General features: G+C 42.8%; 1 protein-coding gene across 1 annotated transcript in view; it reads left to right on the top strand.

Annotated features, from left to right (window-relative positions):
* The window catches only part of MRPS5 (mitochondrial ribosomal protein S5), a 34016-nt gene that overhangs the window by 6572 nt on the left and 13785 nt on the right, over positions 1-13659 (top strand). Inside the window, 7 exon segments of the mRNA XM_031655510.1 lie at positions 665-804; positions 6519-6553; positions 6555-6623; positions 7139-7214; positions 8121-8394; positions 10101-10135; positions 11847-11937. Coding sequence (XP_031511370.1) covers positions 665-804; positions 6519-6553; positions 6555-6623; positions 7139-7214; positions 8121-8394; positions 10101-10135; positions 11847-11937 — 720 coding nt within the window.

Genomic DNA, 13659 nt, shown 5'->3' on the forward strand with positions numbered 1-13659 from the left:
TACCCTCCATGAATTGATTAGCTGCTGCCTCTAAGACATGGATGTTTAAAAACTTTTTAAGTAATATATACGCTGGATGATAACAATTCCAAAAAATAACAAAAAAAGCAAGTCCCTCATACCCAGTTTTAAATGTATCAGATTTCTTCCCCAGAGGCAACCGTTGTTTCCAGGTTTTCTTACATACTTCTGGGTTAGTCTGTGAAATGCATTCACACCCGCTCCTTGTGTTTTAACAGGAAGAGTAGGATGGTGGACATGCTCTCTGTACCTTGCTGTTCTGACCTGGCCAGTTGCAGGTCTTTCCAAAGAGTGTGTTGCTGGCTGCATACAGCAGAGGGCGCCGTTTGCCCAGTGTAGACTGCTCACCTAGGCTAGCCAGTGCAGTGCTGAAACTCCGCGATGGACAAATCTACTTCTTTCTTTACCCAGCTGCACCCATTGTGCAGATGAACTATAACTTTCCCAGCTAGGCTGGGTATTTAGGTTGTTGTTGGTCAAGAGTTTTGTTTTATTTTTAAAAGAAAGACTGCCCTAAAAATCTGGTTCTTAAAAGTTCAGGATTTTAGTGACTTATTTTTATTAGTAATGATTGTTTGATGCTACCAGTGTTTTTCCACAGCCACGAAACATCTAACTCAAAGTTTAACCCCTCTGCCTACAGGCTCTTTGTCATCACTGGGAACCAGAGACACCCATCCCTACGCCAGCCTGAGCCACGCACTGCAGACACAATGCTGTGTTTCTTCTCCTAGTCACCTGATGGGCCAGCAGTATAGACCATATAGTTTCTTCACTAAATGTATGTAGAATGGCCACAAACTTCCTGTTTCTTGAAACAGGAAAAGAATTTCTTATATCTGAATTTTTCTTCTTTTTTACATGAATTAAGATTTTAGTGATTAGTTTACAATGTACTGTCAGAATGAAAATGTTCCTTGATGTACGTCCTAGAATTATCTCAAATGCTACCAGTTGTATTTTGGGGAGTACTAGTTTGCTTAGGCCCCTTGTTTGGGGCACCTGAGGCCTGAAGGATATTGAATCATGGCCCATATCTCTTGCTGACTTAGATTCACACCAAGAATATACTCATGTTTTCATTTGTGCCTTAGTTGAGGAGACAGGACATCTAATTGGAAAAAGTTAATTTTAAGGAGATATACTGTTCACTAACGCTACTCTTATTTGTGATAGCATTTAAAAGAGTCTAATCTGAACTGAGACTGGCTTCTCAGGGAATAAATGGAGATTGAATTTAAACTCCGCATTAGCAGATTAAAATAAATTAGGATTGGCCGGGCGCGGTGGCTCACACCTGTAATCCCAGCACTTTGTGAGGCCGAGGCGGGTGGATCCCTAGGTCAGGAGATCGAGACCATCCTGGCTAACACAGTGAAACCTCGTCCCTACTAAAAAAACAAAAACAAAATTAGCTGGGCGTGGTGGCAGGCACCTGTAGTCCCAGGGAGTCCCCGCTACTCGGGAGGCTGAGGCAGGAGAATGGCGTGAACCCAGGAGGCGGAGTTTGCAGTGAGCCGAGATTGTGCCACTGCACTCACTCCAATCTGGGCGACTGAGCGAGAGTCCGTCTCCAAAAAAAAGAAAGAAATTAGGATTATAAAGGCAATTCATGATTAGTTTAGAATATTTGGTAAATACAGAAAAAAAAAAAAAGATAATCACCTGTATTCCTACTATGAAATACTGAGTTTGTTGGGGTTTTTTTCTTTTTGGAGACGGAGTCTTGCTCTGTCACCAGGTCAGAGTACAGTGGTGCAATCTCGGCTCACCGCAACCTCTGCCTCCCAGGCTCGAGCGATTCTCCTGCCTCAGTCTCCCAAGTAGCTGGGACTACAGGCGCGTGCCAACATGCCCAGCTAATAATTGTATTTTTAGTAGAGATAGGGTTTCACCATGTTGGCCAGGATGGTCTCTATCTCTTGACCTCGTGATCCGCCTGCCTCAGCCTCCCAAAGTGCTGGGATTACAGGTGTGAGCCACTGCGCCTGGCCTGCTGCTTTTTTCAATGTAGTAATACATTGCATTTTTCCACGGACTTCTGCAGTGCAACAATATGACCATAGAGTATTTCATTGTATGGATACAGCTCACTTTAATTTGGAAGTCTCCTGGTAACGAGGTCATTTGTGTAGCGACAACACAGAAAAGACTTGGTGGAGGATTAAGCAACGTAGGCTTAGTTGAACCTGCAGATTCCAGTACAGAGAAAAGAGAGATGGACAGAGTTGGGGCCTTTAGTCTCTCCACTTGGTATGCATAGCCCCAGTTTTTTCTAAGAGATGACTTTGTACTTTAGTGGGTATATCAGATTTACAAGCCTTGGGAATTTTTATTTATTTATTTATTTTTATTTTTATTTACTTATTTTTTTTGAGACGGAGTCTTGCTTCTGTCGCCCAGGCTGGAATGCAGTGGTGTGATCTTGGCTCACTGCAACCTCCGCCTCCTGGGTTCAAGCAATTCTCCTGCCTCAGCCTCCTGAGTCGCTGGGACTATAGGCACCCGCCACCACGCCCAGCTAATTTTTTGTATTTTTAGTAGAGACAGGGTTTCACCGAGTTAGCCAGGATGGTCTCGTTCTTCTGACCTTGTGATCCACCCGCATCGGCCTCCCAAAATGCTGGAATTACAGGTGCGAGCCACCGTGCCCAGCCGGGAATTTTTATTTTTTAATAGCCTTTTCCCTGTTCTAAAAAGCCTTGTTCTAGAGGTGGCCTTACCCTCCGAGACCTCATCCTTCACAGTTGTCCCACCCCTGCCTCGGACTCTCTTCATCCACGGTGTTCTTCCTCAGTGACATGACTTGGTACTTTTTTTGTTTTTTTTTTCTTTGAGACAGAGTCTTGCTCTGTCACCCAGGCTGGAGTGCAGTGGCACGATCTCGGCTCACTGCAAACTCTGCCTCCCAGGTTCACGCCATTCTCCCGCCTCAGCCTCCCGAGGAGCTGGGACTACAGGCGCCCACCACCACGCCCAGCTAATTTTTTGTATTTTCGGTAGAGACGGGGTTTCACCGTGTTAGCCAGGATGGTCTCGATCTCCTGACCTCGTGATCCGCCCGTCTGGGCCTCCCAAAGTGCTGGGATTACAGGCGTGAGCCACCGCACCCGGCCCGACTCAGTACTTTTGTGGGTTTATGGCTCCAAGTCGTAGTAAGATTTGCTTCACCGGGGCCAGCTCAGTTGAAACTAGCATGGGGCTAGTTTTCACTGTTTCAGTAGGAAATAGTCTGATTTCTGAATCTCCAAGAAATAGAAGGACACACTTTTTCAAAAATGATTTCCTATGAGTATTGAATCTTGTTCTTGTAAACCTATCTCTTTTCTATAGAGGATCCACTGTTTAAATCCTTTTGATTCAGATTGGCAATCTGTGTTACTTAGCATGATTAAGAGGGAAATAACTCAGTGTGTAAGATTAGACACTACAGTGGATTTATGTATATGTGTATATATATAAAAAACATGAGGCCGGGTGCAGTAACTCACACCTGTAATCCCAGCACTTTGGGAGGCTGAGGTGGACGGGTCTCCCGGGGTCAGGAGCTCGAGAGCAGTCTGATCAACAGGGTGAAACCCCGTCTCTACTAAAAATATAAAAATTAGCTGGGCGTGGTGGCGGGCACCTGTAATCCCAGCTACTTGGGAGGCTGAGGCAGGAGAATCTCTTGAACCCGGGAGGCGTAAGTTGCAGTGAGCCGAGATCGTGCCACTGCACTCCAGCCTGGGTGACAAGAGTGATACTCCGTTTCAAAAAAAAAAACATGAACTTAATCTTTTATAACTATAATAGTAATAGGTGTATGTATTAACCTAACTGCACCCTTATGGAAAAATGACAGAAAGAATTGAAATAATAGTAGATGTATTCTAACTAGCCTTTTAGGTTATTTAGAATCTTAGACCTGATGTAAAATAGTAAAATTTCTATTAAAAGAACTTAATTCACCTTGGAGCCATTACAAAATTGTGTTGATGAATAATATTTAAGAATATGGGAAAAGACTCATAATGTAATGTTAAATAAAGAAACAGGATACAAATGTGCATGTAGTATAATTTTGCTTAAATATATATTATGTATGCATGTGTAAAGAAAAAGGCAGAATACACATTCTTATCTAACAGTGGTAATGGGATTATGATTATTTTTGCATTCTGTATTTTCCAGATTTTAAAAAATAACTATTTTATAATTTGAAAAAGGATTAAAACATTTTTAATAGCATAGTGGCATTCAAAGATTGACTAATGACTGCTGTCTTTTTCAAATGCAGTTAAATATTTTATTTTTCTCTTACTATATATATGAAAGAGCTTACATTTTTGTCTCAATGTCAAGTTCTTTTTAAAATTGAGTCTCTTTTAATCGTAATGAGTGATTTATGAGTTCTGATTCTAAGTGAAAGAAAACTCTGTGATTGATTGGTTTCTTAGTATGCCTCCATTACAAGTGAACTTTCAAGTTTTCCATGGCATTTATAGGTACCACCATTTTTTAGCACTTAATGGAGAAAAATCAAATCGTTAGTGAGAGTTTGGTTGGAGGTTGGTACTTTTATTTTGAGCCTGTGGTCTTTTAAAGTGAATTCGAGTCAGCTTAAAGATGAGCTGAATCCTTTGTTCTGATCAGGGATGTCCAAAGCAACATGCGACGTGGAATCGCACTTCCCTGAGCCTCGCTCACGAAGACCAGTTGTGATACGTGTGTGTGTTTTTGAAAAATTGGATGCTGTACAGATATAGAGCATTTAAAAGTATTATAAACCTAAAACATTTTTCTCTTTTCGTGTTATCTACCTAGAGGATCAACGTAAGACCTTGCAGGAAGCAAGTAGGTAGACGTTTTAAACTCTGAGCATTCATAAGAGAATGAAGGTACTCGTTTGTCTTCTAGAATTTGTTTAGTATTTCAGGTATATAGATATAAATGTGACTTAGATTTTTTACTATTACAACATTTTGTGGTTCTGATTCTTTATTAAAGAAATTGGTAATGGAACAATTCTTTTTTTGAAGGCAGGGTCTCACTCTGTCCCCAAGGCTGGAGTACAGTGGCATGATTATAGTAATCTCAAACTCCTGGGGTCAAGTGACCCTCCCACCTCAGCCTCCCTAGTAGCTGGGACCACGGGCACATGCCACCACACCTGGCTAATATTTGAAGTTTTAGTAGAAATGGGGTCTCACTATGTTGTCCAGTCTGGTCTCAAACTCTGGGCTCAAGTGATCCCCCTTGCGTTGGTCTCCCACAGTTTTGGGATTACAGGAATGAGCCACTGTACTTGGCCAACAGTTGATTTTATAACCATAGATTTTGTTCCAGATTTATGGGTTCAGATTGAAATGCTGATTCTTGTTTGGACTAGAAAACTTATACTTAGGAAGGATAGTTATTAGTTCTGTTAGTGGTTATAGCGGAGGCAAGAGGACAGGAAGACGCCTGTATCCTGGCTGGTAAAATGTCAGGGAAACGAACCTGTTGGTAAGCAACTGAGATTCGGACGCTGGCTTTTATTTTTTTATTTTTTTATTTTTTTTTGAGAGGGAGTCTCGCTCTGTCGCCCAGGCTGGAGTGCAGTGGCCGGATCTCAGCTCACTGCAAGCTCCGCCTCCCGGGTTCACGCCATTCTCCCGCCTCAGCCTCCCGAGTAGCTGGGACCACAGGCGCCCGCCACCTCGCCCAGCTAATTTTTTGTATTTTTTTTAGTAGAGACGGGGTTTCACCATGTTAGCCAGGATGGTCTCGATCTCCTGACCTCGTGATCCGCCCATCTCGGCCTCCCAAAGTGCTGGGATTACAGGCAGGCCACGCCCGGCCGGACTGGCTTTTAAACCGTTAGAGGGAAAAAGCAGAAAATATTTAGTGAGGAGTTTTGTGGAGAACTGAGATGCGGGCAGCTGGCTTTAAACGTTAGGGAAAAACAAAATATTTAGTGAGTTTTGTGGAGACACTGAGATCGAATGCTGGCTTTTAAGCCATTAGAGGAAAAACAAAATATTTAGAGTTTTGTGGAGAAATGAGATTAGGGCCAGCTGGCTTTTAAGCCGTTAGAGGAAAAACAAAATATTTAGTGAGAGTTTTGTGGAGAACTGAGATTGGACTGGCTTTTAAGCAGTTAAGAGGAAAAACAAAACATTTGGTAGAGAGTTTTGTGGAGAATTGAGATTGACAGCTGTACTAAGCCATTAGGAAAAACAAAATATTTAGAGTTTTGTGGAGGAACTGAGATTGGAATGCTGGCTTTTAAGCGTTAGAAAGAAACAAAATATTTAGTAGAGTTTTTGGAGGAAAGTGATAGAATTGTCTTTCTTGGGCTTTCCAAATGTAACCCGTCTTGATGTGTGCAAAGAATGATTTAATTTTGCTTTTCATCACTTCAGTGATAAGTGGGTAAAACTGTAGCAAGACCTCACTTCTCTTATGAATTCAATAGAGCATAGACATTGCTTGAAAACTACAGAATTGTAAAAACCCTGTTTAGTTACAGTGACTTCACAGATGAGCTGTGGAAAGGCGCTTTAGCCCGGTGGTGCTGGATCAAGAAAAGGAAGAGCCAAAAGAACTAAAAGAGGAAAAGAAAAGGATCTGAACAGGGGGTCAGATCATTGGTGAAAATAAACTTGTTTATAAAATGGCTGAAGTGCTTTTTAAGTTTCTTTTAGATTTATAGATATTTACAAACTAGAAATCAAAACATTTCTCATGAGGGCACTAAGATCTTTGGACTTTAGAACCAACCCGTTGACTTACTCATTGCCCAAGTTCTGGGAGAGGAAAATCCCATAGAAATGGATTTATTCATTCAGCAAGCATTCAATGTCCCTATGTGTGCTCCTGTAGCAGTGCCTGCCCTCAAGGAGGTTGTAATCAGTGTTAAAACAGAGACTAAATGGAGTTGGCGAATATTCCACCGAGGAAGACGAGTGAATGTCTTTGGCTAATGAGTTACATAGTCTGTTTTGCAGCGCTCAGCTCTGCTGTTGTAGCACAGAAACAGCCACAGACAACACACAGTCGAATAGGTATCGCTATGTTCCAGTATATAGCGTCATGTACAAAACAAGCCACGAACAGAAGAGGTGGCCTGTGGGCCTGGGTTGTTGACACCTAGAACACATAATTGTTTTACACTTATGCTTTGGAAGAGTAAAAATGAGTGTGAGTGTACTTCCAGTCCAACCCATCTGGTACTGTGCTTGCTGCCAAACCATCTTTGATAGTAGCGGCCTTCAGGGATGAGAACACACCTGGGCGGGCGCGGTGGCTCAAGCCTGTAATCCCAACACTTTGAGGGAGGCCAGAGGCCAGATTGGATCATGAGGTCAGGAAGTCAGAGACCATCCTAGAACCACGGTGAAACCCCGTCTCTACTAAAAAATACAAAAACTAGCAGGCCGAGGTGGCCACCTTAGTCCAGCCACTGGGGAGGCTGAGGCAGGGAAAGAATGGCGTGAACCCAGGAGGCAGACTTGCAGTGAGCTGAGATCCGGCCACTGCACTCCAGCCTGAAGTGACAGGCGAGACTCGTCTCAAAAAAAAAAAGAGACACCTGGCACCACACTGCCAGCATCGCATGTCTACTTGGATGTCTACTTGGATGTTTGTGTGTTAAATTTTTATTAATTTTTACGTAAATACCTAAAAATAAATAGGTGTCTTCTTTTTTAAAAAAAAATGTAGATTATATCACATGATACCTGCTTACAGTTTACTTTTTTCACTCAATTATAGGTCTTGGAAATCATTCCACATCAGAACCTAGAGCGATACCTTGTTCTTTTGATTTAGTGCAGGGTGTTTCCTCTGCTGGAGACGCTGTGGTTCATTTAACCAGTCCATAATTGCTGGACATTTAGATAACTTGCATTTCTTCTCTTTGCGAATAATGTTTCAGTGGACGTCCTTGTCCAAGCATCCATATGTCTTGTACCTATATGTGAGTGTTTCTCCAGGTAATACCATGAAGTTTATTTAAAATTGTGATTGTGCCAAGTGGCCTACCAAGTTAATAATGTTAGCTGAAGCTCCAGTGAACAGTGTGTCATCATTATCTGTACATGCATTGCCTGGCATTTTAACACTTGAAAAATGAGTACTTTAAAAAAATTGTTATTTATATCTTTAAACCTTCAGGGCGTTACGGTTTTCTGTGGCCTGGTCTGAATGTCCCTCTTGTGAAAAGTGGAGCAGTGCAGACCATCGCCCAAAGAAGCAAGGAAGAGCAGAAGAAGGTGGAGGCCGACATGATCCAGCAGAGAGAAGAGTGGGACCGAAAGAAGAAGATAAAGGTTAAACGCGAGCGAGGATGGAGTGGAAGCTCCTGGGGAGGCGTCAGTCTTGGCCCCCCTGACCCTGGCCCCAATGGAGGTAGCAGACTCCTGGTTTTGTTTGCCTTTGTGACAGAGAGTACTTGTAGTTTAGAATTTCCTTGAAGTGGTGTTATTATTTGTCTGTTCGTACTACCTTTTTCCAAAAAGATTTGAACGTCTTTGAAATAACATATTACATTAATATCCCAACTGTATTTTGTGGAGTGCAGAAGTATTCCACTAACAGGATAGAAAGCACTGGGTTCCTGGTGTTTATTATGTACCTTCTCAGATCCTTAAATGTGGGGATGTGCCCTGTGGACCTACAGGAGCTGCCTGTAGGATACACTGTTTCCAAAACACAGGTGGCCACAGGGGCGCCAGTGGAGCAGCGTGGCTTGGGAATGCTGTTTCTGTCTAGAAATCAGGAAAGCAGATAGTTGTCATGTTAACCCTGGAAAAGCACACATGAAGCAAAAATTGAAAATGCTTAGGCCAAATTTGAAAACAAAGTTTCTCTCCGTCCTTCGTGAGTATGTAAAGCAGTAAAAATCATCCAAGAGACGTGTTCTTGTCAATGAGTGGAGGAAGAAGAAATAGGTAAGAGTTCGCTGCTTTCTTAAGAAGTTTGGCTTAAAGAGGAGGGGAGAGATTGAGAGATTCCAAGGACCATGCTTAGAACTGATCAAAATGCTTCAGTCAGGAGGATGAAGGTATGGTGGGGAGAGAACAAAATCCGTGAACCAAGTCCCTAACGACGGCCCAGATTCGGAGTCTGGAGAAATGGCTTCACTTGTTCACAGAAGGAAGGGCAGGGTGCAGGATCAGGTGAGCCTGTGGGGTTGTAGTGGAAAGGTAGGTGGGGGTGTTGCGTGATGTGGCCGCAGTTGGTCTGTGAGGAAGAGGTGGAATCATCTGCGGAGAGTGAGGTGGGGGCATTGATGATTTTGGCCTCCAGATTGTTTCTTTATGAAAAGGTAGAATATCTGAAACTGGCTTCAAAATTATCCAGTGGAGTGAGAGTTGAGCAGAGTTTAGAGGAAAGAAGATTGGCTGTGAGTTGATGCGTGTTGAAGCTGACTAATGTATACGTAAAGCTTTCTGCTGTTCTATTTTTGTTTGATTGAAATTGTCTGTGATAAAAATATTTAAAAAATAAAAGAATGTAGAGAGTCTCTGAAATGGCTGCAGTGGTGAACGGAGAGAGACCGAAAGTACCTAAAGGCCAGCTGGCAGCAGGGAGGACTTGATGGAACTGGAGCCCATGGATTTTAGTGGGCCCTGTGTATGCATACTTTGACTTCTTTCCAGCAGCACCTAGCAGGTCAGGAGTGGCCAGAGAGCTGCATGGATTCAGGCCTGGCTAGTGTGGTGGAGAGAGCAAAGGGTGAAGGGGTTGAGGGCATCACAAGGTCTGGTGGAAATGATGGACTGTGGTGTCTTGGTCGAGGGGGAGAGGCCGCAAAGATGGAGGAAAGCAGGAGGGAGAGCAGGGATCCAGGTCTGGAGGGGCCAGGAACTGATGAGAGGCAGTTGGACGGGGAGGAAGATGCAGGTGGGGAGATCAGTGACTGAGTTATGAACTTACTGGTGGAGTGGTCTGTAGTGATGAGGGGCGACTGGGGTGTGGCCTTGAGAGTGGGACCAAAAGATCTGAGATTCTTTCTCCCTGAAACGTCTGTGATGGTGCCTGTGTTAAAAATGCGTTCCTGTTAGTTGTGTACACACATTTCATCTGTATCCCTGTTTCTTTTCTCTCTACAGAAACATATGAGGATTTTGATACCAGGGTACTTGAGGTAGGCATGCAGAATTAAATACCTGGTTAAGTCTTTGGAGAGGTTGGGGTGGCTGGGGCAGGGACAGGGCAAGAGGAATTGTAAGGGATGGCCTTGGATGCGTGACTATTTCTGACACACAGCTGATCTGGGGAAGGAAATTATGCAACTTTAATTTCAGTTACTTGACACTGGCTCTTCTGACTACTACCCTCTTTTTTCTAGGGGGCTACCATTGAGGTCTCATGATAAGGTGGTATTGTTAACTACAGGATTTGGAGATGAGGTTTAAATTTTCTCCTTCCTAAGGCTAAAGTAGCTTTGGGAGTCTATGTTTGAATATAAACCAGCTGTATCTAGCACTCTGTGTGGGAAGCTGGGATTGCGGGGAGCCCTGGGCAGGGTGGAAAGCCTAGAGTTGTGGTGCGTGTCTGGTTCTTGATGGGGAAATGGTCTCTGGGTTGCTCACGGGCCCTTGAAACTGAAGCCTGTGTCAGGTAAGCTGTTGTCACTCTCCGGAGCAGTCTCTAAAATAGTCAGCTTCCCTTTGAGCTGGCACTGAACGCTCAATGTTAAATACTATGTGGAATAGTCATTTATGGAGTGTGTGATTGAGCCTCTGATTATCTGTATTGTTTCCTCAATATCAATTGCATTGTAGGATTTAAAATGTTAACACATATTATGTCTTTGGTATTCCCACTTACAGCTTTTGGAAGTTAATCTCTTTGAAGAATTCGTATATATGTGGGTGATTTTCTATAAGATCCATGGAGGTGGATTCAAGCTCCCTTTTCTTTTAACCCCGTTTTATGGGATAAGAGACAGCTATGCACCAGGGAGCCAGCTGCCACGTAAGCAGTTTAGTTAACGTTAAGTTCAGTAGTTCCTGGCCTTTTTTGGGGTTTTTTTTTGGGGGGGGGATGGAGTCTGGTTCTTGTCACCCAGGCTGCAGTGCAGTGGCGCTCACTGCAAGCTCCACCTCCCGGGTTCACACCATTCTCCTGCCTCAGCCTCCCAAGCATCTGGGACTACAGGCTCCCGCCACCACACCTGGCTAATTTTTTGTATTTTTAGTAGAGACGGGGTTCCACCGTGTTAACCAGGATGGTTTCGATCTCCTGACCTCGTGATCCACCCGCCTCGGCCTCCCAAAGTGCTGGGATTACAGGTGTGAGCCACCGCGCCTAGCTGTTCCTGGCCTTTTAAATACATGAGAAAAAAATACATGGAGTAAGCCGGTATTTCCAAATATGCTAATCGTTAGCATAGACGCCAGTCCTGTGCTGATTATGTCTATACACTGCACGTCATAATTTCTAAGGTATATATTTTCCTCACATTTTATCATCTCTGACATTGGAATGCATCTTATAATCAGTGATAAATTACATCAAAGTTTGACAGCAACTTTTTTCTTTCTTGTGATACATTCATTGAGATAGGGTATATCGAGATGTATAATGTCAAATACCTTTAAAGGTTTTCTCAGTTGAAGCTTCTCACAAGCCTGTGAAATGAAGAGAAAGTCTCGTTTCTGTTTTCTTCCTGTAACAGTCCAGGAGGAGGTTCCATCTAGAGAAAGGCTGCTGTGCTCAGGAGCTGGAGGATGGTGCGCCTGTGTCTGTGTGCGCCTGTTCACCGTGTATGCCTGCAAGGAAGGCGGCTTCCTCCCTTTCCCTCCTTCAGATTTTCTTAATGTGCAATATTTATGAGACATTTTGCCTTTTAGGTAAGAAATGTTTTCAATATGACAGCGAGAGAGGGAAGAAAGAAATCGGTCCGTGTCCTGGTGGCTGTGGGGAACGGAAAAGGAGCTGCAGGTGAATGGGGAGTGGTGGCTGCACAGTGGCAGTGGTGTGCAGGGACAGGCGTGACACGCAGGGACAGGCATGGCACAGAGCCGTGCTGTGGAGCCCGTGGGCTCATGCTGCTGGCCAGACTTTTTCTGCTGATTAAACCTTTTAGTGGTTTGAGTTCACAAAGCTTGTGGTAAGCCCATGACTTCCCCTAGAAAAGAGAGAATAGACTCTACTATACTTGCCTTTTCCTCTGAGGAAAAGGAATATTATAAAAGGCTGAAGACATTATTTTATTATGTGTAATAGTGGAAAATTAGGGAGAAAAACACTAAATGTTTGATAGGGTCAGGGTTATAAAAACAGTGTAGCCATACAGTGTAATATTCTGTATCCATTAAAGAATTATGGGAAATTACTTATAATGCTAAGTTAAAAAAACACAAAAGCTTTATATAAGACCATATCAAATCCTAGTTTTGTTTTTTTTTAAGTATATTTGTATGCCAAGAAAAGACTGGAAAACTATCCACTGTCAAGGTTAATAGTGTGTACTCCAATTAGTAGGTTTGCTGATGATTTAAATTTTCTCCTATGTATAGTTACCGTAGTGGACACTTGTTTTTGAAATGTATTCATGTCTTTTGAAGGAAAGGAACACAGGAAGATGGCCTAGTTAGCCCATACTGACATTTTCAAAACAAAAGTAATACATGTATATAGTATGTGGCCAAAGGAAACCAGGCCTTACAGCTACTTTTGTAATTTTCCTAAATTTTATGTTCATATTATTATCACATATCTTTAAAAAAATTTACACAAAGGAATCACATTATAGCCATAATTTTGCACCTTGATTTTCTTACATAGTATCATATTCAGAGATATTAATACTCAGATTAACATAAACATTCTCCTTGATTCTCTGTACTGTTTGCAAAGTGTTCCATTGTCCATGAATAATTTTTGTAACCTTTTCCCTGTTGCTGAATATTTATGTTGTTTCCAAATTTTTACTAATTATAAAAAACAGTATGGTTCATGTATATGTAATTTGTTTTACTGCTGCAAGTGTATCAATAGGGGAAACTTCTTGCAGTGAAATTGCTGCCCCAAGGTTATACATATTTTAAGTGTTGATAAATATTGCTAGATTGCCTCCCCACAAAAGGTTACATCAATGTCTGTGTTCCTCTACACCATCTCACCCTTGCCAGCTTCGGGTATCATCAAACCTTACTGATGGTCAGTATGATCTGTGAAACAAATCTCTCAGTTTTGACTTTTATTTTATTTTATTTTTTTGAGACGGAGTCTCGCTCTGTCGCCTAGGCTGGAGTGCAGTGGCGCAATCTCTGCTCACTGTAAGCTCCGCCTCCCGGGTTCCCGCCATTCTCCCGCCTCAGCCTCCCGAGTAGCTGGGACTACAGGCGCCCGCCACCACGCCCGGCTAATTTTTTGTATTTTTAGTAGAGACGGGGTTTCACCGTGTTAGCCAGGATGGTCTCGATCTCCTGACCTCATGATCCGCCCGTCTCAGCCTCCCAAAGTGCTGGGATTACAGGCTTGAGCCACCGTGCCCGGCTGACTTTTATTTTTTAAAGTGAGAGCTTGAACACCCTTTTACATGTTTATTGGCTGTTGTTATTTCCTTTTTGAGATCTGTTCATTTATGTGCTTTGCTCATTTTTCTATTGGGTGGTTATTATTTTCCTTATTGAATGGTATAAGCTCTTCGTAAGTTAA

The sequence above is a fragment of the Papio anubis genome, chromosome 14, assembly GCF_008728515.1.
Source record: "Papio anubis isolate 15944 chromosome 14, Panubis1.0, whole genome shotgun sequence".
In the NCBI taxonomy this organism is placed as follows: Eukaryota; Metazoa; Chordata; class Mammalia; order Primates; family Cercopithecidae; genus Papio; species Papio anubis.